Here is a 26,915-nt window from a genome sequence, read left to right on the forward strand (position 1 = left end):
CACTTTGATTAAATTAAACCATGTGGTTAAAGTGAAATCACTTATTGTAAAATACTTTTGATCTCTCAATTCTGGGCAAAGACAAAGGATTTTCGCCAATTCCCTTTTCGGATCTTTTGAATCTCCAGGTTTACGACGTGGAAATACTGTAGTTGTTTCTTTTTGATCTGCTGTCCCATGCTGTAGTGACGCCAGGGAGGATTATTTAAGATAAATGATTACAGATTTACTGAGCTTGGAAGAGAGGACTCATATCACAGTATTTTTGAACTGCAAAAGGATCTTAGAAAGCATGGGTGTTACACCAGTCTAGAAGGAGACCTGGGCTATAGTTCATATTCTACCCTGACTCTCTGACCTTGAATTAGTTACTTCTGTATCTTAGTTTCTTCATCTGTCGGTTGGGGATCACCTTCATTGACAAATGTTTATTGAACACTTGGTGACTGGCTTCCATTCAGAATTTTATGATTGTTATAATGTTATGAGGAAGTAAAATATACTTCTTTATGACCATCATGGAGTACACCTTCCTCTTTATTTATTTTTAGAGAGGGGAAGGGAGGGAGGGAGGGAGGGAGAGAAACATCAATGTTGTGGTTGCCTTTTTCGGGCCCCCCACCAGGGATCTGGCCTGTAACCCAGGCATATGCCTTCACTGGGAATTGAACCAGTGATTCTTTGGTTTGCAGGCCATCACTCAGTCCACTGAGCCATACCAGTCAGGACCCAGCTTCCTCTTTTACAGACAGACAATCCTATACTTTGAAAGCCTGGGTGAGTTTCAGGAAGAGTCAGGATTAAAATTCAGATCTTTTTGTTGTTGTTGTTGAGATGAATGAGCAACGTTGTACCTCACTGCCTCCCAGTAGCCAGGCTGTGTTAAGTAATGGCCAAGTGGCCAGCTAACACTGTCCTCTGAAAACCTTGTAAATTTACCTTGTTTATATTTAGCCTCATTTGAGATGTGATGGTACTCCCTTGGTTGTCATGTCTGCAGAACCCTGTCTACGCATTAAATTCGTTCCTACCTCATTCACCGTCTATTTGCCGAGCACCCATGACTTACTCTGGTGAGCAATGATAAGCAAAGCAGACAATTCCTGTTCTCATGGAGTTTCCACTCTATTCTAACGTATTCTACTCCAGGGAGCCTTGGAGATCTCTCTCAGCCAAAATATTTTTCTTCTGCCCTTGGCTGGACCAAAGGTGAAGGTAGATGATAGAATGATGACAGTTACTGCTACCGCTAAGAGTTGCTAACATTTACCTGTGTACCAGTAATCTCACATGACCCTATGGGATAGGGCAAACCTATTAGCCCTGTTTTATAGATGAAGAAGTAGGAATAGAGCAAAAACACAGTGTAATGGTAAAGAGCATGGATTCTTGCTTCGCACTACCTTATTTGCTGACTAATGCTCACGAGCTGTGACTCTGGGCAGGTTGCTGCACTTCTCTCCCTGCTCCTTCACCTGTAAGATACAGATAACGATAAATAGTCCTTCAGACTTCTCTAGTAATCATATTATAGTTGCAGTGTATTTAGAACCTCCCTGCATATAGTAAGTGCTGTATACTTATTGAGTGAAATAAAATAAACTTGCCTAGGGCCTTATTGCTAGATATTATTTGAATCGGCACCTTTCTTATTTTTTTAAGGCTTTTTGCTTATTTATTTTTAAAAAGAGGTGAAGGGAAAGACAAAGAGATGGAGAGAAACATCAATGTGTGGTTGTCTCTCGCGTGCCCTGTACTGGGGACCTGGCCAGCAACCCAGGCATGTGCCCCAACTGGGAATCGAACCAGCAACCCTTTGGTTCACAGGCCAGTGCTCAGTCCATGGAGCCACACCAGCCAGGGCTGAATTGGCAGCTTTCTGTTCCAAACCCTGAGGTCCCAGCCCCTGTGCTTTGCTGCTTTCCTTTGGCATCATGATTCAGCCTGGCGCCCGAGGTACCATTAGTACCCCATTACCTGAGAACAGTGCTCTTTTAAAAAATTTTTTTAAATTATAATTTATTGTTTATGCTATTACAGTTATCCCGTTTCCCCCCTTTTCCCCCTTCTACCTCACCCTGCCCCAGCTCCCTCAGGCAGTCCCCCACAGGAGCCCATGTTCATGGGTCATGCATACATGACCTTTGGCTAATCCCTTCACCTTCTTTCATCCAGTCCCCGCCTCCCCCTGCCCTCGCACAGCTGTCAGTCTAGAACAGTGCTTCTGAGGTTGACAGTGTTCTATCATTTGACAGCGCCTGCTACCAGGTAGTAAGACTAAATTAGAAACAGCGAAGAAAATGGAGGGGAAATTTTTGAAAAGTCACACTTACTTTCTGGTCTCTATTATTTATTATTTTTGAAAAGGGCTACGGGTGGTATATAAAAGGAGTCAGGTATTTGCAAATACATTTCTTAGGTCTTTGGTTTTGCCGTGAGGTACTGGGGTGCTGAGTTTTCATCGTGTGACTTTCAGGTGCATGTACTTAACGTAACCTCAGATGTAAATCTGGGATGGCAGTTAACTACAGGGAAGCCTGACTTTGGGCAGAAGTGAAGTTAAAAGTGCCTCAAAAAATCTTGTTTTAAACTGTGAAACAGTTCATTCTAGTTGCATGTTCACTGTGATACTTTCTCAGGTGTCCTGTAGTCAACTTGATTTGAATTGAGTGAACACATGAGTGAATGACTCAATGGATGAGCAAACAAGCTTCCAGTCTCAAATTTGGGAGAGGGAGTCAAAGCAGTGTCTTGAAGACCAGGGGAGCACACTGCTGCCTTTTGGAGCAGCTGTTCGCAGATGTTTTATGAACGCTCACTCCGCACCCAGTGCTGTTCTAGACACTGCGAGCTCCACAGGGAACAGGCATCGCGGAGCTTATATTGCAGTCCTGGGGAGACAGAAGATAAACAAGTAGACAAATGGAAAAATTGTAGCTACTAAGTGCTAAAAGCAAGATAAAATAGGATAGTGTGGTAGAGTAGAGGTGGGGCTATGGCCTGGCTTTAACCGGGGTGCTTGGGGTAGGCCCCTCAGAAGAGGTGAGATGTGAACTGATACTTCAGTGGTAAGAAGGTAGCCCTTCGGTGCTGGCTGGCGCGGCTCTGTGGATTGTGCTCTGGCCTGCGAACTGAAAGGCTGCCCTTTTGATTCATAGTCAGGGCACGTGCCTGGCTCGCAGGCCAGGTCCCCAGTTGGGGGTGTGCGAGAGGCAACTGATGATGTACCTCTCACACACGGATGTTTCTTTCCCTGTCTTTCTCCCCCGCTTATCCTCTTTCTGAAATCAATAAATAAAATCTTAAAAAAAAAAGGTAGCCCTTCAGTATTTTGGGAGGGGAGACTTCAAGTACAAGGAGCAGCATGTACAAAGCACCCAAGATAGGTATGAGCTTAGTATGTTGGAGATAGGAAATAAGGCCAGTCTGGCTGGGGAGCTGAGAGGAGAGGCCAGCCTGAGCAAGAGGTAGAAGAACCCAGGGTCATGCATGCTGTGATAAGGATTTTAGATTTTACTCCAAATGTAGTGAAGATTTTAAGCTGTGGAGCGACAGGATCTGATTTATGGTTGAGAAAAACCACAGAAGGGATAAAAGAGGAAGCGGGGACATTGGTGGGGCTAATGGGATTGATCACAGAGGGTTGGAGGTATCTAGGGTTAGGGTGCTGGTAATGGAGGTACTTTGGAGGCACCTGGGTTGGATGTGGAATGTGAAGGGTAGGGTGTAAGTAAGGATGACTTCCAGATTTGGCGCTTGAGCAGTTGAGGGTTGAGTCGACTTGAATTCAGTTGTCGTGTGTTTGCACAGTACTTGTAGAACCGGGGTGTGGGCCGAAGCTTGTTGATAAATTCTCGATCTTTTTTCATCAGCTCTCAGCAGATCGCCTATATTTCACAGGTAAGGAAGCTGGATGGGGTCAAGTGCCTTGCCCTAGGGTCCCTCACTTGAGTATGAGCGTCATGCGTGACGTGAGCCTTGTTCTGTCTCAGGCCTCATTCTGGTGCTTGGCGTCTCCCAGAGGGCCATCTGGGTACTGTTTAAAATCAGTGTTGATGCTCGAGCGGTCTGTCTCTATTGGCTCCAGCTTTCTTTGACCCACCTGGTTCGGAAGGTGGTGGTGGGCCCTGGGCCTCTCAGCCTAAGGGGAGGGGGCTGTGTGGGGGCTGTTGGCAGTCTTTAAAAAGCAGCACGTGGAATATCAGGAACCTGAGGGACAGTTCCTCTACCCACAGACTTACCGTGTGGCTTCACACACAGTCTCAGTCCTGTGGCCTTCAGGTTACACATCTGCAAAATGGGACAGTTAATAGCTACTTTCCCATTAAGAGGGGGCCTGAAACCCTAATAATACTTAAAAAGTTCTTTAAGCTCTAATGCACTCTAAAAATTTGTGACTAGTTTCTGGTGTCACTTTAGGAATAGGCCATTTCTAACATTGAGAATAAGGACAGACTTCTTCCTCAGATTGTTCCAGAATGAACCTGTTGAAACTCTTTTATTGGGGGGGGAGGGGTCCTAAAAGGATGGAGAATGGTTTTCTTGTGTTTATTCCACAAAGGTTGGGCCAAAGAAAAGGGCACCGACTTGGAGCCAGGACTGGAATGTCACCTTTGCTGTGTGGTCCTGGGCAAAATAGTTAATATTCTAGGCAGGGATGTCCAGCCTGCAGCTCAGGACGGCTGTGAATGTGGCCCAACACAAAATCATCAATTTCCTTAAAGCCTTTCCTTTGCTCATCCGTTTTCATTAGTGTTTGCATATTGAATGTGTGGCCCAAGACAGCTCTTCTTCTTCCACTGTGGCCCAGAGACTCCAAAAGTTTGGACACCCCTGTGAGAGCCTCAGTTCCGTAACCTGCAAAATGGGCCCAGTGTCTTCTGCCATAGATGGTAGTTGTGAGTGTGAAGTGGGACCGCGTGTGCACAGTGCTTGAGGCAAGTCTGACACAGGGTGTGGGCACCAGGGGAACGTCAGTCTCTGTCCCTAGCCCCGGAGAGGGCCTGCTGCCTCCACGGCTGCAGCATGTACCTGCAGCTCGTATGTTTAAAGCGGACTGGCTCCAGGGAAATTGCCCGCTCCTTCTGTGGTCTCCATGGAGACTGGGTATGTAGTAATTGTTCAGGAAGACCTCTTGGGCGATACTCTAAGAGAGTTCGGAGAGGAGGTAGAAATAAATCCACTGGTTTCTTTTCTTTGTTTATTTTGTAAAAGATTTTTTAAAATTTATTTTTAGAGAGGGTAATGGAGGAGAAAGAGCGGGAGAGAAACATCACTGTGTAGTTGCCTTTCATGCCCTCGGCCCGCAACCCATGAATATGCCCTAGACTGGGAATCAAACCAGTGAGCCTTTGGTTTGCAGGCTGGCGCTTAATCCACTGAGGCACACCAGCCAGGGCTTTTTATTTTTATTTTCAAAAAAATCCTGGATTGGCACTGCTTGGTAAATTTACTGAAGGGAAAGATTATTTTTCTACATAGCTTTATAAGTAAACATTTAAACCCTCACAATTTAAACAAATTAAAATTATGAGGAGTCCCTTCCTAAAACTACATCATCATAAAGTTCCTGTATTTTATTCTCTTAAGTTGAAGGGCAACATTGAGAAAATGAGCTCTAGAATTACATTTACAGAGTTTCCATCATTAAATACTACATTCCGCCCGGACCAGTGTGGCTCACTTGGCTGGGTGCCATCCAGCAAAGCAAAAGGCCTCCAGTTCATTCCCAGGTCGGGGCGCGTACCTGGGTTGCAGGTTTGGTCCCTGGTCAGGGTGTGTATGAAAGGCAACGGATCGATGTTTCGGTTTCACATGGATGTTTCTCTTCCTGTCTCTCTCCCTCCCTTCCCCTCTCTCTAAAAATAAATAAATAAAACCTTTAGATTTTAGATTCCTTGGGGATTTGAGGCCCAGTAGGAGTATTCCGCTTTCACACTACGGAACTTGAGACAGTTTCTGATTGGGAGCTTCAGTTCCTGGCCAGTCCTGGGAGGTGCCCAGGGGGTCTCAAGAATTCCTGTAACCCCTGCCCACCAATTCACCTGGGCTCCTTCGCCTTCTGCTGGGTAGTTGTGTTGTTACTGTTTTTTTTATTGTTTACTGAGCGAGCTACAGAGCTGGTTGAAGACGAGGACTGTGCCTGTGGAAATCATATGTGCTGGCGAGGGAGAAGTCACTTCATAACTGCAGTACACTGGGCTGAAGCAAGGGGAGGGGCCACGTGCTGGGTGGGCTGACCCCACGCTGCCCCGTCCTGGACCTCGGACGCTGCAGGGGCACGTTCAGTCAGGCTGCTGCGCCAGTCACAGAACCCGGTCTTGTTTTGTGAATACTGCCTGCCTGTCCCTCGCAACCACTCTGGGAAGTAGGTATCATTAGCCTGCTTTCAAGATGATGGGACTGAGACCCAGAGAGGTTCAATAGCTGTCTGAGGTCGCAGCTAGCCTGTAACCCCCAGATAGTGAATGCAGATCTGTTTGGCTGCAGAATGCAGGCTTTCTACTGCTCAACCAGACTGCCTTCCCAGAGTCCTCTCCTGGGGGTAGGGAGAAGAAACTAGACGTCTGTTGAGTAGGCCAACAGAGGGGACACAGTTCGGTTGGCTCCATGCCCTATCTGGATGTGTGTCTATTGGGGGCATGAGTGCCTCCTGCTCAGAATACCTGCATAGCTTGAGGGAGAGAGGCTGTGCTGTGCGGCAGCCTCACAGGCCGAGCTCGAGAGTGCCCGCGAGTGCGTCACGGTGCGGAGCTGCTGCCCGGAGGCCAGAGCAGGGCTGGGGATCTGCATGCAGTTCACAGTGTGCCTGGAGTCCCTGCTGCTGACGCCAGCAGCAGAGGAGAACTAGACAGATGAGTGAATCTATCAACCGATTCCTTAAAAGGAACCCCGTACTGCCTTGGAGCCCGTTAGAGGCTGAGACTTGGAGAGACACCGCTCCCTGTTCCCTTTCCAAGCTTCTGAAAAGGGCTGCATCGCTTTTGTGCCTGCCAATTGCATAGCAACCTGACTAGCTGATTGCCTCCTGGCAGGACGGAATTGTGTAGGTTTGGGTTTTAGGAGAGGTGCCAGGCTTCGCCTACCACGGGGGGCAGAAATTCGTTGGAAGCAGCGGAGGTGTGGGAAGATGCTTCTTTCTAGGAGGATGTTGACTGACATGCATTCCTGTGTTGTCCACCTAGGCAGCTCCCACCCAAGGCTTCCCTGCGGGGAGGAGCTAGGCAGCGAGTTGCTCTGAGCTGTGGGCCTGAAGGGTCTGGTCAAAGGAACCAGGGTCTTACCCCACCCAAGACCTTGAAGGCATCTTGCTGGTAAAATGGGCTGCCTCATAAGGTGCTGTATTCCCCCTACTGGAAAGGGCCCCCGTAGGTTGGATGACTCTATGGTAGGCATTCGAGGACAGAAAGAGTGGATAAATGAGATCTTTTCAGTCCCACTTCCATTCTGAGATGTGCTGTCCTGGTGCCTGTCACCTGCTCTGGGGCTCCTGGTGTCTGTGGGTGGTTGGGAAGTGCGTGGAAGGCGCAGTGGGAGACAGCAGCCCGCAGTTCTTCCCCAGTACACAGGCGAGCGGTGTCTTAGTGGCAGCATCTCATTCCCCTGGGAAAACTGAATAAAAACAGCTTACATTTATTGACTGCCCGCCAGGAACTCCGCTATCAAGCTTTGTGCCTTTCATATATTTTTTCCTTAAAGAATGCAATATAGTCACAAAACTCTCGTACCTTCTCTCCATTGCAGTCCCTAGGGGCAGCCACTGATAGGAATGTTGTGTGTGTCATTCCATAGTGTTTTCTCTGCACTTCAAGCAGCACATTCTTTGTGCTTCATACAGCCTCTGCTCTCTTATCTCCACAGAAGAGGAGACAGGGGCTGGGTGGGGTAAAGGGAACTGTCCCGGGCCCCACGGCTTGGGGAGCTGAGACTCTGAGCCAGGTCCATCCAGCTCTCGAGTGGATGCCCTTTCTGTGACTCGGCCCTGGGGTTGGGGTGTTTCTAAATGGCACGGGACAGGCCAGGTGTGGCTGGTGACGTGCCTGTCCCTTGCTGAAGCAGGGGCCTCCAGAGAGCAGGCCTCCTTCCGGAGCCCAGCTCAGCCGGACAGCTCACTTGCTCTGAGTGTCAGCGCCCATGACAGCCCCCCGAGGCAGTGCTGGCAGGTCCCATGCCTCACAGGGTGGACAGGTGGTCAGACGGGCCCCGTCCCCCTGGCCTTCTCCCTGAGAAGGTGTCCCTTTGGTTTGGGCTGTTCTCTGGACACAAGTGATCCCAAGGGGAGTCACCTCTTCTCTGGGAAGGGAGAGCAGCAGGTCTGACCGTGGCCAAGCGGGGAGGCCCGAGTTGTGAGAGGGCGTACACGGGACGCGCTGTGGGGTGGGCCACTTTCCCACGCACTGGGTTCTGGACGGGCGCTGCCGGCTCAGCACAGCCTCGGCCGGGGGAGGGGAGACTCCCGGCTTGAATTTGAAAGCGTGGCGAAGAGACTTGCATTCAGCTGACCGCTCCGCCTTTGCTTGTTTTCTCACCAGGGGTTTGTTGAGCAACTACTATGTGTCAGACTTCGGCCTAGACCGCGTCTCCAGAGGTGACTAGTATAGACAAGCTTCTTGTCCTCGTGGAGCTTAGGTTCTGGTGGACTTTGCTTTCCCTCTGAGTCACCGTTTTGTCATCTAAACGAGGACCACGACCTGTAATAGTCCCACTAGGCACAGTTGTTGGGGGGGTGACATTAGGCGACCTTTGTGCTCCTGCCTGGCATAGTTTCACTTTGTTTCTTTCCCCTTTTTCCCATGTGTGCATTTTCATTTCATTTCTGGTCTGGCTCCCTAGTAGGGTCTGCTCTGAGTATGTTCCTTCCTTCAGAGTTGGTCCCGTGTCAGTAAATGCCGGATCAGCAGAGCCTTCATTAACCCTTGGGGACCCTGGAGATCTGTAACCCATCTAGCAAGGGAGGGGACATTAACAGACCAAGGAGCCGCACTCCACTGGAGGCACTCTGCGAGCCCCTGTGGAGGACTGAGCCCCGCCCCCCAGCAGAGGCTGGGAAACACTGTCTGGAGCACAGTGGGAAGGGCATGGGCGCAGCAGGTTACCAGCTGTGTGATCTTGGGCAGGCCACTTCCTGTCTCTGAGCCCCTGTGTCTTCAGGGCAGGCAGGGAGGCCGAGTTCTGTGCAGTGTTACCGGCACGGAGCAGTGTAGCAACTAACTGCTATTTATTCCAAAGTGTATCTCAGTGCATCGGGCTACTGGTCACCCTGATGTGAGACCTGCCCAAGTGTAAAATTTGGAAGCTGTTTTAAAGCAGAGGAGGTGCTGCAGGCACGCCCAGCGTGGAGCAGACGCGAGTATGGTTTCCAGCGCTGTCTGAAGGGCTGCAGCGTGGGGGAGCGGTTAGCTCACTTGGTCTGGTTCCGAAGCGCGGGTCTGGGAAGTGAGGCCTCGCCCGTGTCAGGCACTGGGCCGGCGGCTTTCATGCAAGGGCTCTTCCCCGATCCTTGCTGCAGCCTGGGAAGGTGTTAACCACACTTGCAGAGCAGAAGCGCAGCGTCCAGAGGCTTAACTGAAGCCACACGAGGTTACAGAGCTGCTTGGAGCGGAGCTGGGCCCAGATCTTCAACGCCAGAGTCTGTCCTCTGATGTCATGGAGGCGTGTTTCAGTTTGACGTAAGAGGCATTTGTTGTTGTGAGGTATTGGAACTGTCCAGTAGTGGAATAGGCTTCCTGGAAGAAAACGAGCTTCTCAGCCTAGCCTAGTTGAATGGGGCTTCTGGAGTTTGCCAAAGAGAGGTTTTCCGACCTTGAAGCCACCCTCGTCCCCTGTGTCCCTCGAGAGAGTGACGGGTGAGTTCTTAGTCAGAGGCTCTCTTCTCCGTAAGGGCTTGGTGTTTATCCACGAGAACTCCACAGGCCTGGGATTCGGGGTCCCAGTACGGGAAGTGCTCCCCACTTCCTGACTGTGACCTCTGGGTTGCATGGCCTCGTGGGCAAACCTGGGAATGTCTCTGGGCCCTCGGGGCAGGCATGTTTTACTTTTTGACTTAGGGAATAAAAACAAAACCCCAGTAAGTGATTTTCTTAAAAACACGCCCAAGTCATCATTCTGTTTTTGTTTTGTTTTGTTTTGTTTTGTTTTGTGGAGTTACTGGGGGATGAACCTGGGACCTCGTCTTTTTTAAATAATAATAATCTGGACTACTCATACCCCAACCACAGTGGTCAGCATATTATTATGAGACTCAGTAATATCTACTTTTAAGGTAAAAATAATTTCTTACCTTTTTAAAAAAGTATTTTTTAAAACATTTTATTTACTTCAGAGAGAGGGGAAGGGAGGGAGAAAGAGAGAAAGAAACATCAGTGTATGAGAGAAACATTGACTCGTTGCCTACTGGGAATCTGGCCCACAACCCAGGCATGTGCCCTGACTGAGAATCAAACCTGCGACCCTTCAGTTTGCAGGCTGGTGCTCAATCCACTGAGCCACACCAGCCAGGGCTTTTTTTACTCTTTTTAATTGAATTTTGGGGTGATGTTAGTTAATAAAATTATGTAGGTTTCAGACGTACAGTTCTCTGACATGTCATCTCACACCAAGTCTCCTCCCATCACCGTTTATCCCCTCCCCCCTCCTCTACCTCCCCTGCCGCCTTCCCCTCTGGTCATCACCACACTGTTGTCCGTGTCCGTGAGTTTTTCCCTTAACCCCTTTGCCTTTTTCATTACCCTTTTTCTTGTTTATAAAGGTACCTATTGCAGGCAGCTTGGAAAATACAGAGGTATAGAGAATATCATAAAAATTACCTATAATTAATTTGTAATATCCCACCTCACCCTGAAATAACTACTGTTAACATTTTTGGTAAGTTTCCTTCCAAGGTTTTTAAATTTTACAATTCAAATTAACATGTGCAATAAGTAATGCGTGTATTTATACAGGTAGCAATGAGAACATTCTTACAAATGTTTGAACGCTACCGATGAAGCTACAGTCCTCCTTTTCTGCCCGCCTGCACTTGACCTGCCTCCTCCCCGGGCGTGGCAGCACATCCTTCGGGCTGCGTCCTCCTTGGTGTGTCTCTATGCCCGTGCATGTGCACACAGGAGTCCAGAGTCCTAGAGCACCGTGTTGTACATTTTGTACCTTTTACCTGCAACGTAATGAATCTTGGGGAGTTGCCCTGACGTGTTGTACAGTGTTCCACAGAATGGATGAAACGTAACTTTTTTCAAAGGATTTTATTTACTTATTTTTAGAGAGGGAAGGGAGGGAGAAAGAGGGAGAAACATCAATGTGCGGTTGCTGGGGGCCGTGGCCGGCAACCCAGGCATGTGCCCTGACTGGGAATCGAACCTGCGACACTTTGGTTCGCAGCCCGCGCTCAATCCACTGAGCTACGCCAGCCAGGAGAAACGTAACTTTTTAAAAAATAAATGGACATTCATGTAGCTTCTAATTTTTAAAATATTTCACGGAGTGGTGCAGTGAGCGGTCTCGTGGCTGCCTTTGCGTGTGCGGGAGTGGCAGGGACAGCGGTGGAGAGGCGGAGTTACTGGGCCACGCTGCGTGCAGTCGCCGTTCGGCTTCAGTGGCTACCTCAGTTCCCACTGGGCAGACCTCCCTGGTGTTCTCTGGTGCCGAAATCCTAGGTTACTGTTTCCCCCAAACCCTTGCCCATATTTTATGTTGTAAGTCCTTACAAGTTTTGCCAGTTGCTTTTTCCATAATGGGGGGTAAATAGTCATGTTTTTTAGAAAACGTTGCCTTCATTCTTTTGCTTTTTAACAATCCAAAGTAGATTGTAAATTGTAGAAAATAGCGTGGGAGGGGCATAGAAAGAAGTTTATATTTCTCTGAATTTTTTTTCTGGTTCTAAAATTAGTGTACGTACAGTATTCAAGGTTCAAAATTACGTAAAAATAAAAAGTTAAAAGTTCTCCATAATTTCACCCTCTAGGGATAGTCACTCTTGTCCATTCCTTTTTTTATTTGATTTCTCTTTTAGTTGACATTCAGTATTATTTTATGTTTGTTTCCGGTGACAGCATAGTGTTTAGACTCATTTGATTCCTTTGATTCAGTCGTGTCCCGATCAGGACCTAGTGTTGTCAGGAGTCACCCGCGGGCCCGGGGTCCAGGCTGGGTGAGCGCTGGCGTTGCTGTTCTCGGCCGTGCGATCCTGGGCGAGTCAGTGCCCTTCTCCGGTTTCCTCGCGTGCTGAGTCACACACAGCGGGGCTGTCCGTCCGTGGAAAGGGTTACAACTTGGCACTCGATGGAAAGTATTATGTTACTAATAATGACTATTATTATGGTTGTCTTTGCTTAGAAACCTCAGCCATCATAACTGTTCCATGTGGGTACCGTGGGTATTGTGGGTACCGTGGCACCAGGGGCTGTGGGAGGGACAGATCCATTGTGGAACCGGTACTGGGTGCCCTTCTTGGAGTTACCCCGTACCTGGCGTCGAGCCAGGGAGGCTGGTGGAGGAGCGGTGGCGGTAGGCAACCCTTGGGTGGGCCTTGGGGAGTTATAAAATGTGTGTTTTATGTATTTTCTAAATATTTTCCATGAAATATGTCCCACTTTTTAAAGTGGGAGGAAAAACCCCAGTAAATGACAATTTAAAAAAAAACCCTGCTTGTAGCATTTTATATAATGATGCTGTTCTTGGGGCCCATTCATGTCATTTCTTGCCTGATGTAATGCTGTAGGTGTCACGCCGTTTGTCTAAATGAGGGAATGGGTTCAAAGGTGAAACCTGCGTGAGGTCACACAGCTGCTAAGTGGTAGCGCTGGACTTTGGAGCTAGGTCCACGTTCCCTTTACTGTGCTCTCTTGAGCCTCGTAAACCTCAGGTTGTTTGGGGTGGTGAATCACACCCCCCCTGGCCCTGCCTGGTTTCCAGTTGACCTTCCATTTCCTGCTTTGTCTTTTACCTCCTGCCATTGGGAGCGACCTTTTTAAACATACATACTGTCCTCTCTCAGTGCCTTGCAAACCCCTCTATGTCCCTCGCAGCCCTGCTCAGTGAAGCCCGTGTGTGGGGAGGGGGAGGGGGTTCCGGAGGAGACTTCATTGCTCCCGCTTCTGCACTCCTGCCCATTCTGTGTGCTTCCTTCTTCTTTTTTTAAGAGTTTATTTATTCAGTTTTAGAGAGGGGGGAAGGGAAGGAGAGATAGGGAGAGAAACAGCAATGTGTGGTTGCCTGTCACATGCCCCCTGCTGGGGACCTGGCCTGCAACCCAGGCACGTGCCCTGACTGGGAATCGAATTGTGACCCTTTGGTTCGCAGGCCTGTGCTCAGTCCACTGAGCTACCCCAGCCAGGGCTGTGTGCTTCCTTCTTTGCAAGGGTCACAACGTGTTGCATTTCATTTATGTGCTTGTCTTGGCCAGACTAATGTATACAAGTGTAGGGGCCGTCTTACTCTTCTTGGTATCTGTGTCATATTGCTTGGTACAGAAAAGGTGCTGAAGTGTCAAAATACAAATGTGCTTACAGGAAAGAGGTTACAAGAGGAGTCGCCATTAGCCTATTTTGCCTCTGCCCCTCTCCAGTGCATTCTCTACATAGCAGCTGTGATTTTTTAAAAAATGCATATCTGACCTTGTCATGACCCCACTTAGCTGCAGTTGGCTTCCTGTTGCTTTGGGGATCGGGTTAAAAATTTAACATCTACCGTAAACCTCACACAGGACAAGGTAAAGGCACAATGAGCCACTGAATGAGCCATATTCAGATAGTTCGTCACTTAGATACAGAGTGGGAAGAATAGGCCCAAGGAGCCAGCTGCCTGGGTCTGGGTCCCACACGCCAAAAGGGGTAACGCCAAAACCAAAGGAGCTGCTGCCCTCGCTGTGGCCCTAGCCTGAAGGGGCCGGGGCAGAAAGCTCTGAACCTCACCAGGTCCGGGGAGGGAGGGAGGAGAAACCGTCTCAAGGCAGCCACCAGAGGGAATGAGGAGGCACGTGGCAGGTGGTCCCCCACCTCGGTGCCCCGCCGAGGCTTGGAGAAGCTGTGGCTCCAGGCTGCTGGAGTGCTCTTCTCCTGCTACAAGGCCCGTGATGACACCTGGCTCTGTTTTCCCTCTTAGCTTTGTTTGTTTGTTTATTGAGGCCATTTCCCCTGCACTGGGTTCACTTTGCTCCAGCCAGGCTGGCTTTCTCTTTCTTCCTTCAGCTGTGAGTGCTTCCCTGCCATGGGGCCTTTGCACGCGCTCTCTGTTCTCTCTACGTGCCAGGTTCCCTGGGTGCCTAGTAATGTTCCAGCTCTCCGATTAAATACCACTTTCTTGGAGAAGCCCTTTCCCTGTTCTAGATTCGTTTGCCCAGCTTTATACTGTTGCAGCCGCATGCCTTTTCTTTCATAGCCCTTCTCGTACACGGTTGCTTGTATGTCCCTGGAGTGAGTGCTTGGTACCTGTTTTCTCCCCCAAACTGTAAGCTCAACAAAGGCAGGGGCTGTGACTGTCTCATTAATTCAGGCAGCACAGCGCAAAGTCTGGGGCTGGAGAAACATTTGTTCAGTGAATCAGTAACACCTTAGTTTGAATTAGGGAGGTAGTGCAGTGGGAAAAGCATTGACGTGAGAAATAATCAGCTTGAGTTGTGCCCCAAACCGCTATTGACTAGGCATGTGACCTTGGGCATTCATTTCTTCATCTGTCAAATGGAGAAAAAAGGTTTTGTGATCTTCGGTCACCTTGGGCTCATAATCCGTGACTGCAGATGAGTCATTTAATGAGCAGAGTTCTAGAGGTGCGGGTCCTAGGATTAGAATCCTGCTGCCTTCTTACCATCTGCCCCCGGGTGTCAGGTCGGCAGAGGTTCTAGCCCGTCTCCTGATCCCGCCCCCAGCCTGTCGTCCTGCTGTCTTCCCCGTTTCGGCTCACAGCACCTCCGGTCTTCCAGTTACTCTCAGAGATGTCCTCGCCTCTTCCCTCGTGCCCTTTGGCCAGTTTGTCAGCAAGTCCTATTGTTTAAAAGCATACCCCGACTCCAGCCCTTTCTCGCCACCTCCACCACCGGGACTCTGGTCTTAGTCACGGTCGTCTCTCCCTGGCCGCCGTGCTGGCCCCTGCCGGTCTCCCTGCTTCCTTCTGTTCTACCTACGGCAGCCAGGATGATTCTTGTAAGTAAGGCAGGACATGTAATTCCTGCTCAGAACTCTCCCTTAGCTTTTCGTCTCACTCAGAGTAAAGTCCAGAACCTTCGCTATATTCTACAAGGCCCCTTACAACTCCCTCTTCATCTTATCTCTTACCTCACCCTCCCTTGTTTATTCTGCTCTGGCCACAGTGGCTTCCTTGCTGCCCCCCCCACCCCCATATGTTTAAACAAACTGTTTAAAGACTTTTATGTATTTGTTTTTAGAAAGAGGAAGGCAGGGAGAAAAAGGGAGAGAAACATTGATGTGCTAGAGATACATGGATCGGTTGCCTTTTGCACGCCCCATACTGGGGACGTGGCCTGCAACCCAGGCATGTGCCTGGACTGGGAATTGAACCAGCAACCTGTTGGTTCACAGGCTGTGCTCAGTCCACTGAGACACACCAGCCAGGGCTAAAAATATTTTTAAGAGACCGTTTTAAGCATTTTCAAGTGTACAGTTCAGCACATCGATTCGAGTACATTCGCATTGTTGTGCAACCATCACCTCCATCCGTCTCCAGAACTTTTTTATCATCGCAAACTGAAACTCTGCCCATTAGATACTAACTCCCCACTTCCCTCCCCCAGCCCCTGGAGACCACCATTCCACTCTCTGTCTCTATGATCTTGATTACTCTAGGTACCTGATGTGACTGGAATCATATTTGTTCATTTTCTTATTTCTTTTCTTTTTAATTTTTATTGATTTTAGGGAGGGGGAGAGGAGGAAGGGGAGAGAGAGAGAGACATCGATTTGTTGTTCCACCTATCAATCATTGGTTGCTTCTTGTATGTGCCCTGACTGGGGTTCGAGCCTGCAACTTTGGTATTTTGGGATGACATTCCAACCAACTGAGCTACCCAGCAGGGCCGTGGCTGCCTTATTTCACTTAGCATGTCTTCGGGGTTTATCCATGTTATAGAAGGTGTCAGAATTTTTAGGCTTTAAAAACTTTTTTTAAGGCTGACTAATATTCCCTTGAATGTATGGACCACACTTTGTTCATCCATTCATCCATCCATCAGTGGGCACTCGGGCGGCTTCCAGCTGTCGGCTGTCGTGAGGAACGCGGCTGTCGGTGTGAGTGTACGAGCAGCTCCACCTGCTGCCCTTCGAGGGCTGCAGAGATGTCCTCGTGCCGCTCAGGGTGCTGCGCAGTTTGAAACTTACTGATTGGTTTGTTTCTGGACTTTTCCACTTAATGTTTTCAGACCATGGTTGACCTCTGGTCACTGAAACCACGGAAAGCGAAATCGGTTAAGGGGGAGTCTACTGTCCACACATTTTAGGTTTAATAGGTAGTGCCTAATTAGTTGTCTTTCAAAAATGTTGAACCTATTTGCAGTCTAACCAAAAGCATCTGAGACTGGCGAAGTATGGGTTTGTCTTGTTCACGGTTTGCTCTCACAAGGTTGGCCAGACCCCCTCTGTATTGAGCCCTGCTCCCTGAGAGAGATCTGGTCGATAAACGAGAAGCAGCATCCATCGGTCTGGTGGACTGGTGTTTCCGTGGCACCTCCTGTGGGTCGGACCTGGTGTTCGGGCACGGCGAATTCAGTTACTAACGAACAGACACAGTCCCCCCCCCACCCTCCCGCAGGAGTGTACAGGCTACTGCAGACGGCTCTCACAGGTGGGTGCCGGGGAGTAATACGTGAGAATATATAATGGGCTCTGATTGGGCTGGGCGTCCGAGGACGATTCTCTGAGGAAGGAAATTAATTTGGAACTTGAAGGATCAATGGGAATTATGTGGACAAAGGGCAGACGGAGAAGAGAGTGGGCAGTTAACTTACCAAAAGCGATAGCTCTGTCTACAGACCTTGGAAAGATGTGTATGTTGGTAAACGAGAGAGGCCAGTTGCAGAACAGCTTGCGGTTTCTCATCTGTGTGAAAAACACTCTGGAGGGGGCTGGGTGTGCGCTTCTAAATGCACAGGCTAACAATAGAGGCCGTGCCAAGTACTTCATGTGATCTCCCCTGCCATCACAGTCGCCCTGCGAGGAAATGAGTGTTTAGCGCACTGAATTGTCCCGATGACTCAGACAGTAAGTGGCCTGCCAGACTCGAGCCCGGGTCTCCCCGCTGGGGTAGGGGCGGGTGGCGGCTACAGCCGCAGTGCGGCACGTCCTTCTGCACACAGGCTACCGAAAGTCCTTCGATGTGCTCTTGGCGCGTTCTGCACCCCTGCCCACTGAGGCAGGTCGTGGGCACCCCGGGGTGGATTTGGAGCTGAGGGCAGGTGGCTCTGAGGCCTGCCCTGGGAGCTCAGTGCCGCCGTGGTGGGGCAGTGGGCGGTGGTAGGGGGTGCTGCCCCTACTCTGGGGTGGGCTCCCACCACTGGACGACCTGAACAGGACGGGGCACCGGTGCATGCGGATTGGTCCGGATGCCGAGGTTGGCAGGGGCGGGATTTAAACGTCCAGGGGACACAAAGGAGGGATCCTGGGGCAGTAGCTTGAGGGTTGCCTCGTCCTTGCCTGAGGGTGCACTGCCCCTGGGACCGAGAATCCCCGGAGAAGGGAAGCAGCTGTTTCTTTCCCTCCGTCGTTTCTCTGGGATCGTTTGTTCTTCCCTGGCCACAGTGAACGCTGCGAGGGTTGTCATCCACGGTTTAAAATGAACCGATACAGACTCCATCGCAACAGTCATTTGTTTATTGCTGTAGAACAGATCGTTGCCCTCAAATGTAGAGGCCTAAAACCACAAGTGCTTCTTGCTTCAAGTCTGTGGGCCAGGGCCTGGGGGGCGTGGGGGGCGCTGAGGAAGCTACCGTCTGGATGCCCGCCAGGGCTGCGCTTACCTCAGGGTTTGGGCCGGGGAGAGCACTGGCTGGCAAGGTGGCGGTGAGGTGGCAGTGAGGTGGCGTTTCACGCCCCTGGCAACCTGGTGCTGGTTATTGGCCTCAGTTCCCGGGTGGGCCTCTCGCAGGACTGCTTCCATGTTTTAACACCTGGTGCCTGTCCTCCCCCAGAGTATTCAGAGGTAAAAGCCCGGCAGAAGCTGTCCTTTTTGTGACCTAGTCGAGGGGATGAGAGAATATCCAAACTCATGCCTGGGGTTTTCTTCATTCGTTCTTCCGTCTGTCGGGCAGTTGGTTACCGGCTCCGCAGCGCGTGTCAGGCAGTCCAGGCTCGGAGGCGAGTGAAGCACGTGGAGCTCGGTCCCCACCCTCGGGGAGCTTGCAGGGCAGGCGGAGCAGGAGCTGTGGCGTGCGCACTGCTTCACGGCCTAGCGAGGACGCTCACGTTCTGCTCTCGTTTGTCCTTTCCAGCAACCCTGTGGTCACCAGAGCTGGTCTGGCCTCCCTCCCCATCGCCTCTGGTGCTCAGATGACGGGGCATCATCTTAGGTCGATAGAACTTGACTTTGACCCAGCAATTCTGGTTACAAATCCCCTGCCCTTTCTCCCGCCACAAGCAGCGTTCCTGGCGGCTGCTGTCCCGTCCGTGTCATCTCTGTGCCTCAGAGGAGGAAACGGGGTCGCAGTCACCGAGTGCCCCGACGGGGTCATTCCTCTCTCACTCACCACACCGCCCCCTCCAGGGCGGGCGGACCGCCCCGAGTCCTCCGTTGACAGTTGCTGTTCTCTGTCTCCTTGCAGAAAGCCCTGGGTGTGCGGCAGTACCATGTGGCCTCCGTCCTGTGCCAACGGGCCAAGGTGGCCATGAGCCACTTCGAGCCCAGTGATTACATCCGGTACGACCTGCTAGAGAAGAACATTAACACCGTTCGCAAACGGTAAGGCTGCCGGGGGAGCGGTGGAGAGGGCTAGAGGTGCCGCTTCTGCCCCCTGCCGCTTTCCGGGGACGGAGGAGCTGCTTGGTAAAGGGTGGCTGATGGCGGTGCAGGGTCAGGAATTCGGGGTACAGAGGTCCCTGCCGAGGAAAGGCATTCTAGGGTAGCGGTGGCCCTTCTGCCCTCTCTGCTCAGGGAGAGTCTGTTATCAAGAAGCCTGTGATTTGGACCATAGGGAAGGTCTCAGAGACTCACTGGTGCTAAGGCCTGACCTTTCCGGACACTGGGACAGGCTGCTGACCCTGGACCAGCCCTCGGGGACCCACGGGGCCCGACTGCTGGAGGCATGTGTGTATTTCCTCTTCTGTGAGTAGGCCAGAGGAGAGCTCGGGTGGGATCCTGACTGTATCTTTTTTAGGGTCTTCCTTTTCTCATTTGGTAGGATGGCAGCCATCTTTGCACTGCTGTCCTGTGAGCCCGTGTGCTGGTCTGGTCTAGATGCTGGCCCCAGAAGGAGGGATAAGCTGCCACTGGAGGTTGGGGGGATGGTAGTGTACCCCAGCCAGCACCGCTCCTGGAACCTGAATGACTCCCCACCTGGTGACAGGGACCTGGGAGTAAGAGAAAACAGATATGAATGCACCCATTTTATAGCCACACAGCGAGCCGGTGGTGGGGACCTTGTCTCCGTGTCCTCACCCAGTGCCCTAGCCATGGTCCCACCCCTCTTCTCTGTGGCCACTGTTCGCCTCCTTACTGGTCCCCTCACTTCAGTCCTAAGGGTGGGGACCGCCTTAGTCTTTAGCTAACTGTAGTGAGGACCTGTGAGTGTTCTGCAAGGGGCTACCTAAGTGTCCAGTTTGGTCTGGGAGTGTCACGCGCATGATTTCTCCTTTTTTCAACGACCTCCGTAGGTCGTTGCCCCCCCCCCCCCCCCCCGCCCCATTCTGCAGATGCGAAGACTGAGTGTCAGACTGGGGAGATGCCCTGCAGTGTGTCTGGCTCCAGTGCCTCCCGGGGTCGGTTCCCGAATTGCCGAGGGTTTCACCCAGGCTGCACGCACTTGAGAGTCACTGGGAAGCTTTCGAAACTGCCGATACTGGGCCCCCGGCGATTCAGATTCAGGCTGTGAAGGCCTTGCTCCCGAAAGTGTGGTCCAGAGGTCAGCAGCATGGGCACCCCCGGGGAGGCCGTCAGCGGTGCGGAGCCGCAGGCCCCACGCAGGCCCGCCGAGTCACCGTCTTCCGTTCAACAGCTTCCCTGGGGGACTCGTGGGCCCCTCAGGCTGTGCGGCCCTGGCCGGGTTCCCAGCTCGTTCTCTCATGGAGTCAGGGTTGCGGACCGCTGTCCCCATTGATGTGGATCCTTGTACAAATATTTTTTTTCCTCTTGGAAACAATGTTTTATTTTTTTCTGGAGCTTTCAGACCATAGCTCAGTGGAAAACTGCAAAACACTTCCACCTTGATCTTCATGATGCTCAGAAGGGGAGTTGGCGTGGAAGTTGGCCTCGTGACACGAGACAAGGAGTACTGTTCACGTCTAGTCTTTGCACTAAAAAAATTTAACCAGAAACACTGCCTTCTAAGGCACTGGGAATATATTTGGTTTTACTTACATCAGTAAAATTAACCACAAGAAGGTTTTTTCCTTTGCCTAGTTCTTCCAACCCTGCTTTAACCAGAAAAGCCCGTAAAGGTTCAGCATTTCCCAGATTAGTACGGATAAGGGATGTTATGTTTTCGTTGTTGCAATAGAGCAGGGTTCTCCCTGGGGGTGGGGGTGTTGAGTTTGTGCCCTGGGGGAACTCGACAGTGTCTGGACACATTTTTGGTTGTCCTGTCCCGGGCGGGTGGGGTTTCGTGTGATCTAGCCAGTGGAGACCAAGATGAGCACTGAACGCCCTGCAGTGCACAGCACAGCCCCCAGCAAAGAACCGTGGGGTCCACACGGTCAGCGGCACCACACTCGAGAGCCACTGGGCAGAAAAAGAAGGCACAAGTGAGGCTGTTCTAAAAAGGTGGCGGTGAATTAAAATGCATTTACAGGCATTTTGGAAAGCCAGGGGACTCTTCCTCCGTCCACCCTGTGTCCACGACAGGAGGGGCCCAGTTCTGTTCCCGGGACCCGGCTCTCTGTCGCTTGGGGAAGCGGAGGGAAGGTGGGACCCGGGGGACTCGGTGTGCTGTCCTCAGTTGCTCCTCAAGGAAGCTGGGATAAGCCGTTGTCCTCAGGCTCTCGCTGCCGTCAGGCTTTTGTACACAGCTCCAGGCATGTGCTGTCAAGGTCTTTGGTTTTCGGCCTGTGTGCTATTTTTTGTCTCCCCTGGGGCCCCGGAAGAGGGGCTGTGCTCCGCTGCAGTGGGCACGCCAGCCTTGGAGAGGCTGCCGCCAAAGGAGGCAGGCTGTGCCCCAGGCCGGTGCTATTTTTACTCAAGGTTCTGTGACAGCAGAACCGTAGGGATTCTCAGAATCGCCCATTGCCCCGCTGTTGCCCACGGAGCCAGCGCCTTAGGGAACTGAGGGGCTGGAGCCCAGGCTGGTGGGAGAAAGGCTGTCTGCCTTCCCAGCAGAGCCAGATCGGTCGTGACAGTGACGGTAACGACTGAACACTTGGGAGGGCTGGGCCGTAGTGTCACGTCCAGAGCACGAACCGTGGAGTCACATTGCTTGTCCGCTCCTTGTGCCACTTGCGGGCTTTGTGACCTGGGCAACTTACTTCCCCTGTGCTTCGGCTTCCTCATCTGTGTTGTGAGGATGAAACCATTTATATGCAGTAAAGTGCTTGGCAATGCCGAGCCGAAAGTAAGTGCTGTGATCAAACCAGTCTAGGGTGACGGAAAGCATACCAGCGGTTGTTGGGGACGGGAGTGGGCGTGAGGCCACAAGGGCACTTTTGTGGGTGCCGGGCGTGTTCATGATCTTAATTGTGGTGTTGACTTTATAGGTGTATACGTATGTAGAAACTTATCAAGTGGTATGCTTTAAATGTGTGCAGTTTATTGCACTCCAGTTACACCTCAATAAAGCTGGTTTATTGTAAGTGCTGTCTGTTATCATTCCAGTGGAAGCCCTGGACTTATGGGTTGGTAAGCTCCCTGTAAAGGGCAGTTGCTTGTCTGGTTATTCAGTGGGCTTAGTCAATAGGGTCAGGTCATACCTGGCTGGTGTGGCTCAGTGGATTGAGTGCTGGCCTGTGAACCAAAGGGTTGCAGGTTCAATTCCTGGTTGGGGCACATGCCTGGGTTTCGTCCCCATTTGGGGGTGTGCAAGAGGCAACTGACTGATGTATCTCTTACACATTGATCTTTTCCTCTCTTTCTCCTCCTCTACCTCTCTCTCTGAGAAGTAAATAAATCTTAAAAAAAATAGGGTCAGGTCTAGACCCCTAATCTGATACCCCTGTCCCCTGGAGTCACTGGGTGTACGTGGAACTCCGCCCTTCCCTGGAGGCCTCAGGTTCGGCACAAGCCTTGGGAGTGGTGGGAGGCAGGGCGTGAGGCCCAGCCATGGCGGCTGTGCTGTGTGGGCCGCCCCGTTGAGTGGGCAGCAGCGGGAAGTCATCAGGATGCCCCCGGGTGGGTGGGTGGGAGCTGACCGGCGCTGACCTCAGTCTGCCTGGGGAGGGCCTGGGGAGAAGGAAATGGGGCACGTAAGTCTCGGCAGGGGCTGCATCTCCCCAGGGGTCAGGCTTGGACTGCCATTTTAGCCCTGATGAGGAAGAGGGGGTGAGATGTACGGGGAAATGGGGTGTGAAAAGAGGGGGACCGGTGAGAGGCTAGAGGCAGGGATACGGGTTGCTGCTCTCGAGAGCTGACAGCCACACCTCTCCCAGTGGAGCGAGAGCAAGTGCTAGTGCAGCTAGTGGGCAGGGCCTTAGCACGGTAGGGTGAGGGGGCTGCCAGTTCGGATCCTCGGTCCTTGTGGGGCTGACAGAACAGGGGAGTTGCTGGTGGACAGAGAGAAATACAGGGTTCAAGGTGGGACTGGCTGCGAACTTGAGCTGTTAACACCGCTCTGCTGAACCTCTGTTCCCTCTTGGTGGTTTTATTAAGTGCCAGGAATACAGTGAGGATTAAATGGTGCAAAATATATATAATAGATGCTCATCAGATAATAGCGATTAATTTGCTGAAAAAAGAATCCTTTAAAAAAATCCCTGCCATCTCTTGGGCTGTTGTCATTCACTTATTCATCAAGTAGCTTTCGAGCACCTAATAAGTGCCAGGTTCTGTGCCGTGTGCTGGAGGTGCCACGGTGAGCAGGACCATTCCATCCCCTCCCTGGTGGAGCAAAAGGTGCCCTCCCTGCCCTCTGTCAGGGTGGCCGTGTGCACAGACAGGAGTGCCACGTGTGGGCACGGGGTGGCCGTGTGTACAGATGGGAGCGCCACGTGTGGGCACGGGGTGGCCGTGTGTACAGACGGGAGCGCCACGTGTGGGCAGGAGATTGTGCGGACGGTACCAGGCAACCCCGTCTCTCCCCACCCAGGTTGAACCGGCCTCTGACCCTGTCTGAGAAGATTGTGTATGGACACCTGGATGACCCAGCCAATCAGGAGATCGAGCGGGGCAAGACGTATCTGCGGCTGCGGCCCGACCGCGTGGCCATGCAGGACGCCACAGCCCAGATGGCCATGCTGCAGTTCATCAGCAGCGGGCTGCCCAAGGTGGCCGTGCCATCCACCATCCACTGTGACCATCTGATCGAGGCCCAGGTCGGGGGCGAGAAAGACCTGCGCCGGGCCAAGGTGAGCTGACGGTTTTGTGGGGGCGGTGGGTGTGGCGTCGGGCGGGAGGCGAAGCCCTCACGCTGGGCATGCCCCCAGATTCTCCCGGGCTCTTTCTGTGGGTTAGTCTTTCTTTTTTTAAATTGTTTTGTTCTTTTCTAATTCTTAAAATATCTTTTGCGCATTGTGGAGATGTTAGAAAATACAGAGAAAACCTAAAATCGTAATCACCCTTAATCTCACTACAGTAAAGGTACCTGTTTTCCTGGTCCCTTTCCTGTTGTATTGCAGAGATGACGCAGGCATCGGGTGCTGGCACACGCTGCCGGTTGCTCTGCGGGGGGGGCAGTTTGCATTTTCCGTTGCCAGTGTCACGTGTGTGTGCACGCTCGGTCCCGTTTGACCCCCAGAGGCCCCGTCAGGGAGGCAGGCTGACGGCCGTGGTGTCAATTTGAGGCCACCAAGGCCCTGTGCAGTCAGTCCTGTAGCCTCGTGGCTGGCGGCGGGCGCCTGTGACTGGCCTCCTTTGGGGGCTTTTTTCCTCTGTTTTGCTTAACGAGATACGAGGGACTGGGCGCCATGCCGAGCTCCCCCCACCCTTCCTTGTGAACCCGGGCCCGGCTCTCCCCAGGCTCCGCCTGCGGTACCTTTGTGTGTGCTCGCTCTTGGCAGCGGCGGGTCTCTCCCAGACCTGGGCCCCCACCCTCTCCGCCCCCTTCGTGGGGGGCTGCTGGCAGGAGCTGAATGCTGGCAGGCCCTCGGCCGGGCCGGGCACAGAGCGTGGCATGCTATTGAAAGTGCTGCGGCTCCCAGGGTCAGCGCAGCTCAGAGAGCCCCCGAGGCCCATGGGAAATGCTCAGGACAGCTTTCCCATTCCGGCCCTTTCTCCCCGTGCTGGCGCGCCGGTCTGTGTCCTGGTTGCGCAGCGGCTCTTTTTCCACTCGGCTGGAAGAGCCCAGCCTGCTGCTGGTGGCTCCCATGTTAGTGCAGCCGCGGCGGCGGCGGCAGTGACACCACAGGGGTGCCTGTGTTGCCAGGAACTGGGGCCTCATCACCCCTCTGAGGGGTGACTGCCCGCAGCAGGGCCACCACGTCAGGGCCTGGCCCTCGCCTCACTCTGTGGGTTCAGAATGTGCCTTCTGGAGATGAGAGTCACAGAGTCCTAGGGTTTCAGAGTTCATTCCCTCGTTTATTTAACAAATGTTTATCGAATGTTAATTATATGCCATGTGCTGTGCTAGGTGCGAGGGATGCGGTGTGAACCAGACGGGCCTGCTGTCCTGTCTCTGAGTCTAGCAGGGAAACAGAGCTGGTCACACAGATAGGGAGTTGCCAGTTTGTGTGTGTTATGAAGGGAAAGCACAGGACTCCGAGGAGAAGGAAGGTATCTGATCTATACTTTTGGGGGAAAGGGTACCTCTCTGAGGATGTAACATGTAGGCTGAGACCTATCTGAGCAGATAACATGATGTTAGCTGGAGGGAGAACATTCTAGAGTGTATGAAGGCCCCACGGCAGGAAGCAACGCCGTGCGTTTGTGGGACTGGAAGCAGGGGCTGTGGGGCTGGAGCTCTGTGCAGAAGAGGGGTGGGCGGTGGGGGGCCGGGTGGGTGTGGGCAGGGCCTTGAGGGCCAAGGGCGCCAGCCTAGGAGTCATCCAAGGGCTTAGGCAGGGAGGGACATGGTCAGATTTACGTGCTTGGGGCCCAGAGAGGCGGAGTGGCCCGTCCGGGGTCACACAGGCAGCCGGGGGAGGGGGGTCCAGGCCGAGTTCGGGCCCAGCCACCGCGGCCCCTTCCCCCACTTGCACAGACCCACGTGCGTGTGCACCCAGACACACGACCGCCTGCCTCCTGTCCTTGGTGCCCGTTTTATAAGTGACTGATTTGTAAGTGAAAAAGCCAGTATTGTTAATAATTAATCGAAAACGGACCACTCGGGACCCAAGTGTTTTGTCTGCCCTTTTTTTTTTTTTTTTTTTAACCTGGAAGAACCAAATGCGCCCTGAGAAGAATGCGTTGCTGGTCTGGGGTTTGGGCGAAGGGGGCTACGTGGTCTTGAGGGTGTCCTGTTGAGGGCCCACCGTCTCCGCCTTGGAGCATGACTGTCCCGTGCCCAGAGGCTGGCCGGTCTCATTTCCTAAAGCTGCCTTGGGGACTCTGTGCAGTCCGTGGCGGTCCCACCCCTTTTGACACTGGCGTTTCACCTGTCCGGGGGCAGGCACGGCATGCAGGTAAACCCTGGCCGTGCATCAGTGTCCGAGGAAGCCGCCTCCGAGTCGCGGACAGAGTGGGTGTAGCCCACCCCGTTGTTCTGTTGAAACCTCCATGTCAGGCCACGGTCTGTGTGGCAGTCCTTCCGCTGGGGGCCATCGGACATGGTACACGTTGTGGCGCATCTGCACCGGGCGCGATGCGGGTCTGGGTGTGCTGAGATACGAGGAGGTGGCGTTCCTTTATGCCAGAATGCCGCTCTCAGGCTCTGGGGTTGAAGGGCCCTGGTTTCAAACCCCGACTTTTGTCTTTAACTCTCTGTTTTTGTGTCTGTAAAATGGGCTTGATGACAGCGCCCCTCCCCTCGTGTGGTGGCTGGGAGGGTGTTTCGCACGGTGTCATTTCCGTAGCTGGACGTTCATTCAGGAAATGACAGCCAGGGTCACAGATGAGGCGTCCGAGGTGCAGGTGGAGAGGCAGCACCACCGTTCCCGTGCGCCCTCGCTGCTGGCCTTGGCGGAGGCCTGGGTGCCAGAGGGCCCCCTGGAGGGGATGTAGCCCAGTTCCTGCTCCAGGTAAAGAAACTGAGGCCCGGGGCAGGGAAGGAACTTGTTCCGGACCCACTCCCTGGCAAGGAGTCACGGAACTGGGGCTTTCTCTCTGCTCCCTGTTTTTCTCCCAGGCCCGCCAGCTGAAACCAGGCCAGCACCCAGGCCCTCGGGATGTGTGTAGAAGGCCTCCAGGAGAGGGCTGTCCTCGCCGCACCGGCACTTCAGGGCCGCAGGGGTGCGGGGTGGAGGCGGCGGGCATGAGCACAGCTTGTCCCAGACACGCACTGTGTTACTAATGCTCTGGTTATTGATTTGCCTCAATAGGACATAAACCAAGAAGTGTATAATTTCCTGGCAACCGCAGGTGCCAAGTATGGTGTGGGCTTCTGGCGGCCTGGCTCCGGAATCATTCACCAGGTAAAGCAGGGCTTGGCCTGCCCTTTGTGGAGGGGGCGGCGGGCTGCTCCTGGGGAACCAGGGAGCGCCTCCGGGCCTGTGGGAGCGGGGGCTCGGGAGCGGGGAGGGGGAATT

General features: G+C 52.5%; 1 protein-coding gene across 1 annotated transcript in view; it reads left to right on the forward strand.

Annotated features, from left to right (window-relative positions):
* Nucleotides 1-26,915, forward strand: part of ACO2 (aconitase 2) — a 43,001-nt gene that overhangs the window by 1,646 nt on the left and 14,440 nt on the right. Inside the window, exons 2-4 of the mRNA XM_028531954.2 lie at nt 18,761-18,897; nt 23,384-23,642; nt 26,709-26,801. Of these exons, the coding sequence (XP_028387755.1) occupies nt 18,761-18,897; nt 23,384-23,642; nt 26,709-26,801 (489 nt within the window). The remainder of the gene's footprint in view (nt 1-18,760; nt 18,898-23,383; nt 23,643-26,708; nt 26,802-26,915) is intronic.

Source organism: Phyllostomus discolor, chromosome 2 (assembly GCF_004126475.2).
Source record: "Phyllostomus discolor isolate MPI-MPIP mPhyDis1 chromosome 2, mPhyDis1.pri.v3, whole genome shotgun sequence".
NCBI classification, from domain to species: Eukaryota; Metazoa; Chordata; class Mammalia; order Chiroptera; family Phyllostomidae; genus Phyllostomus; species Phyllostomus discolor.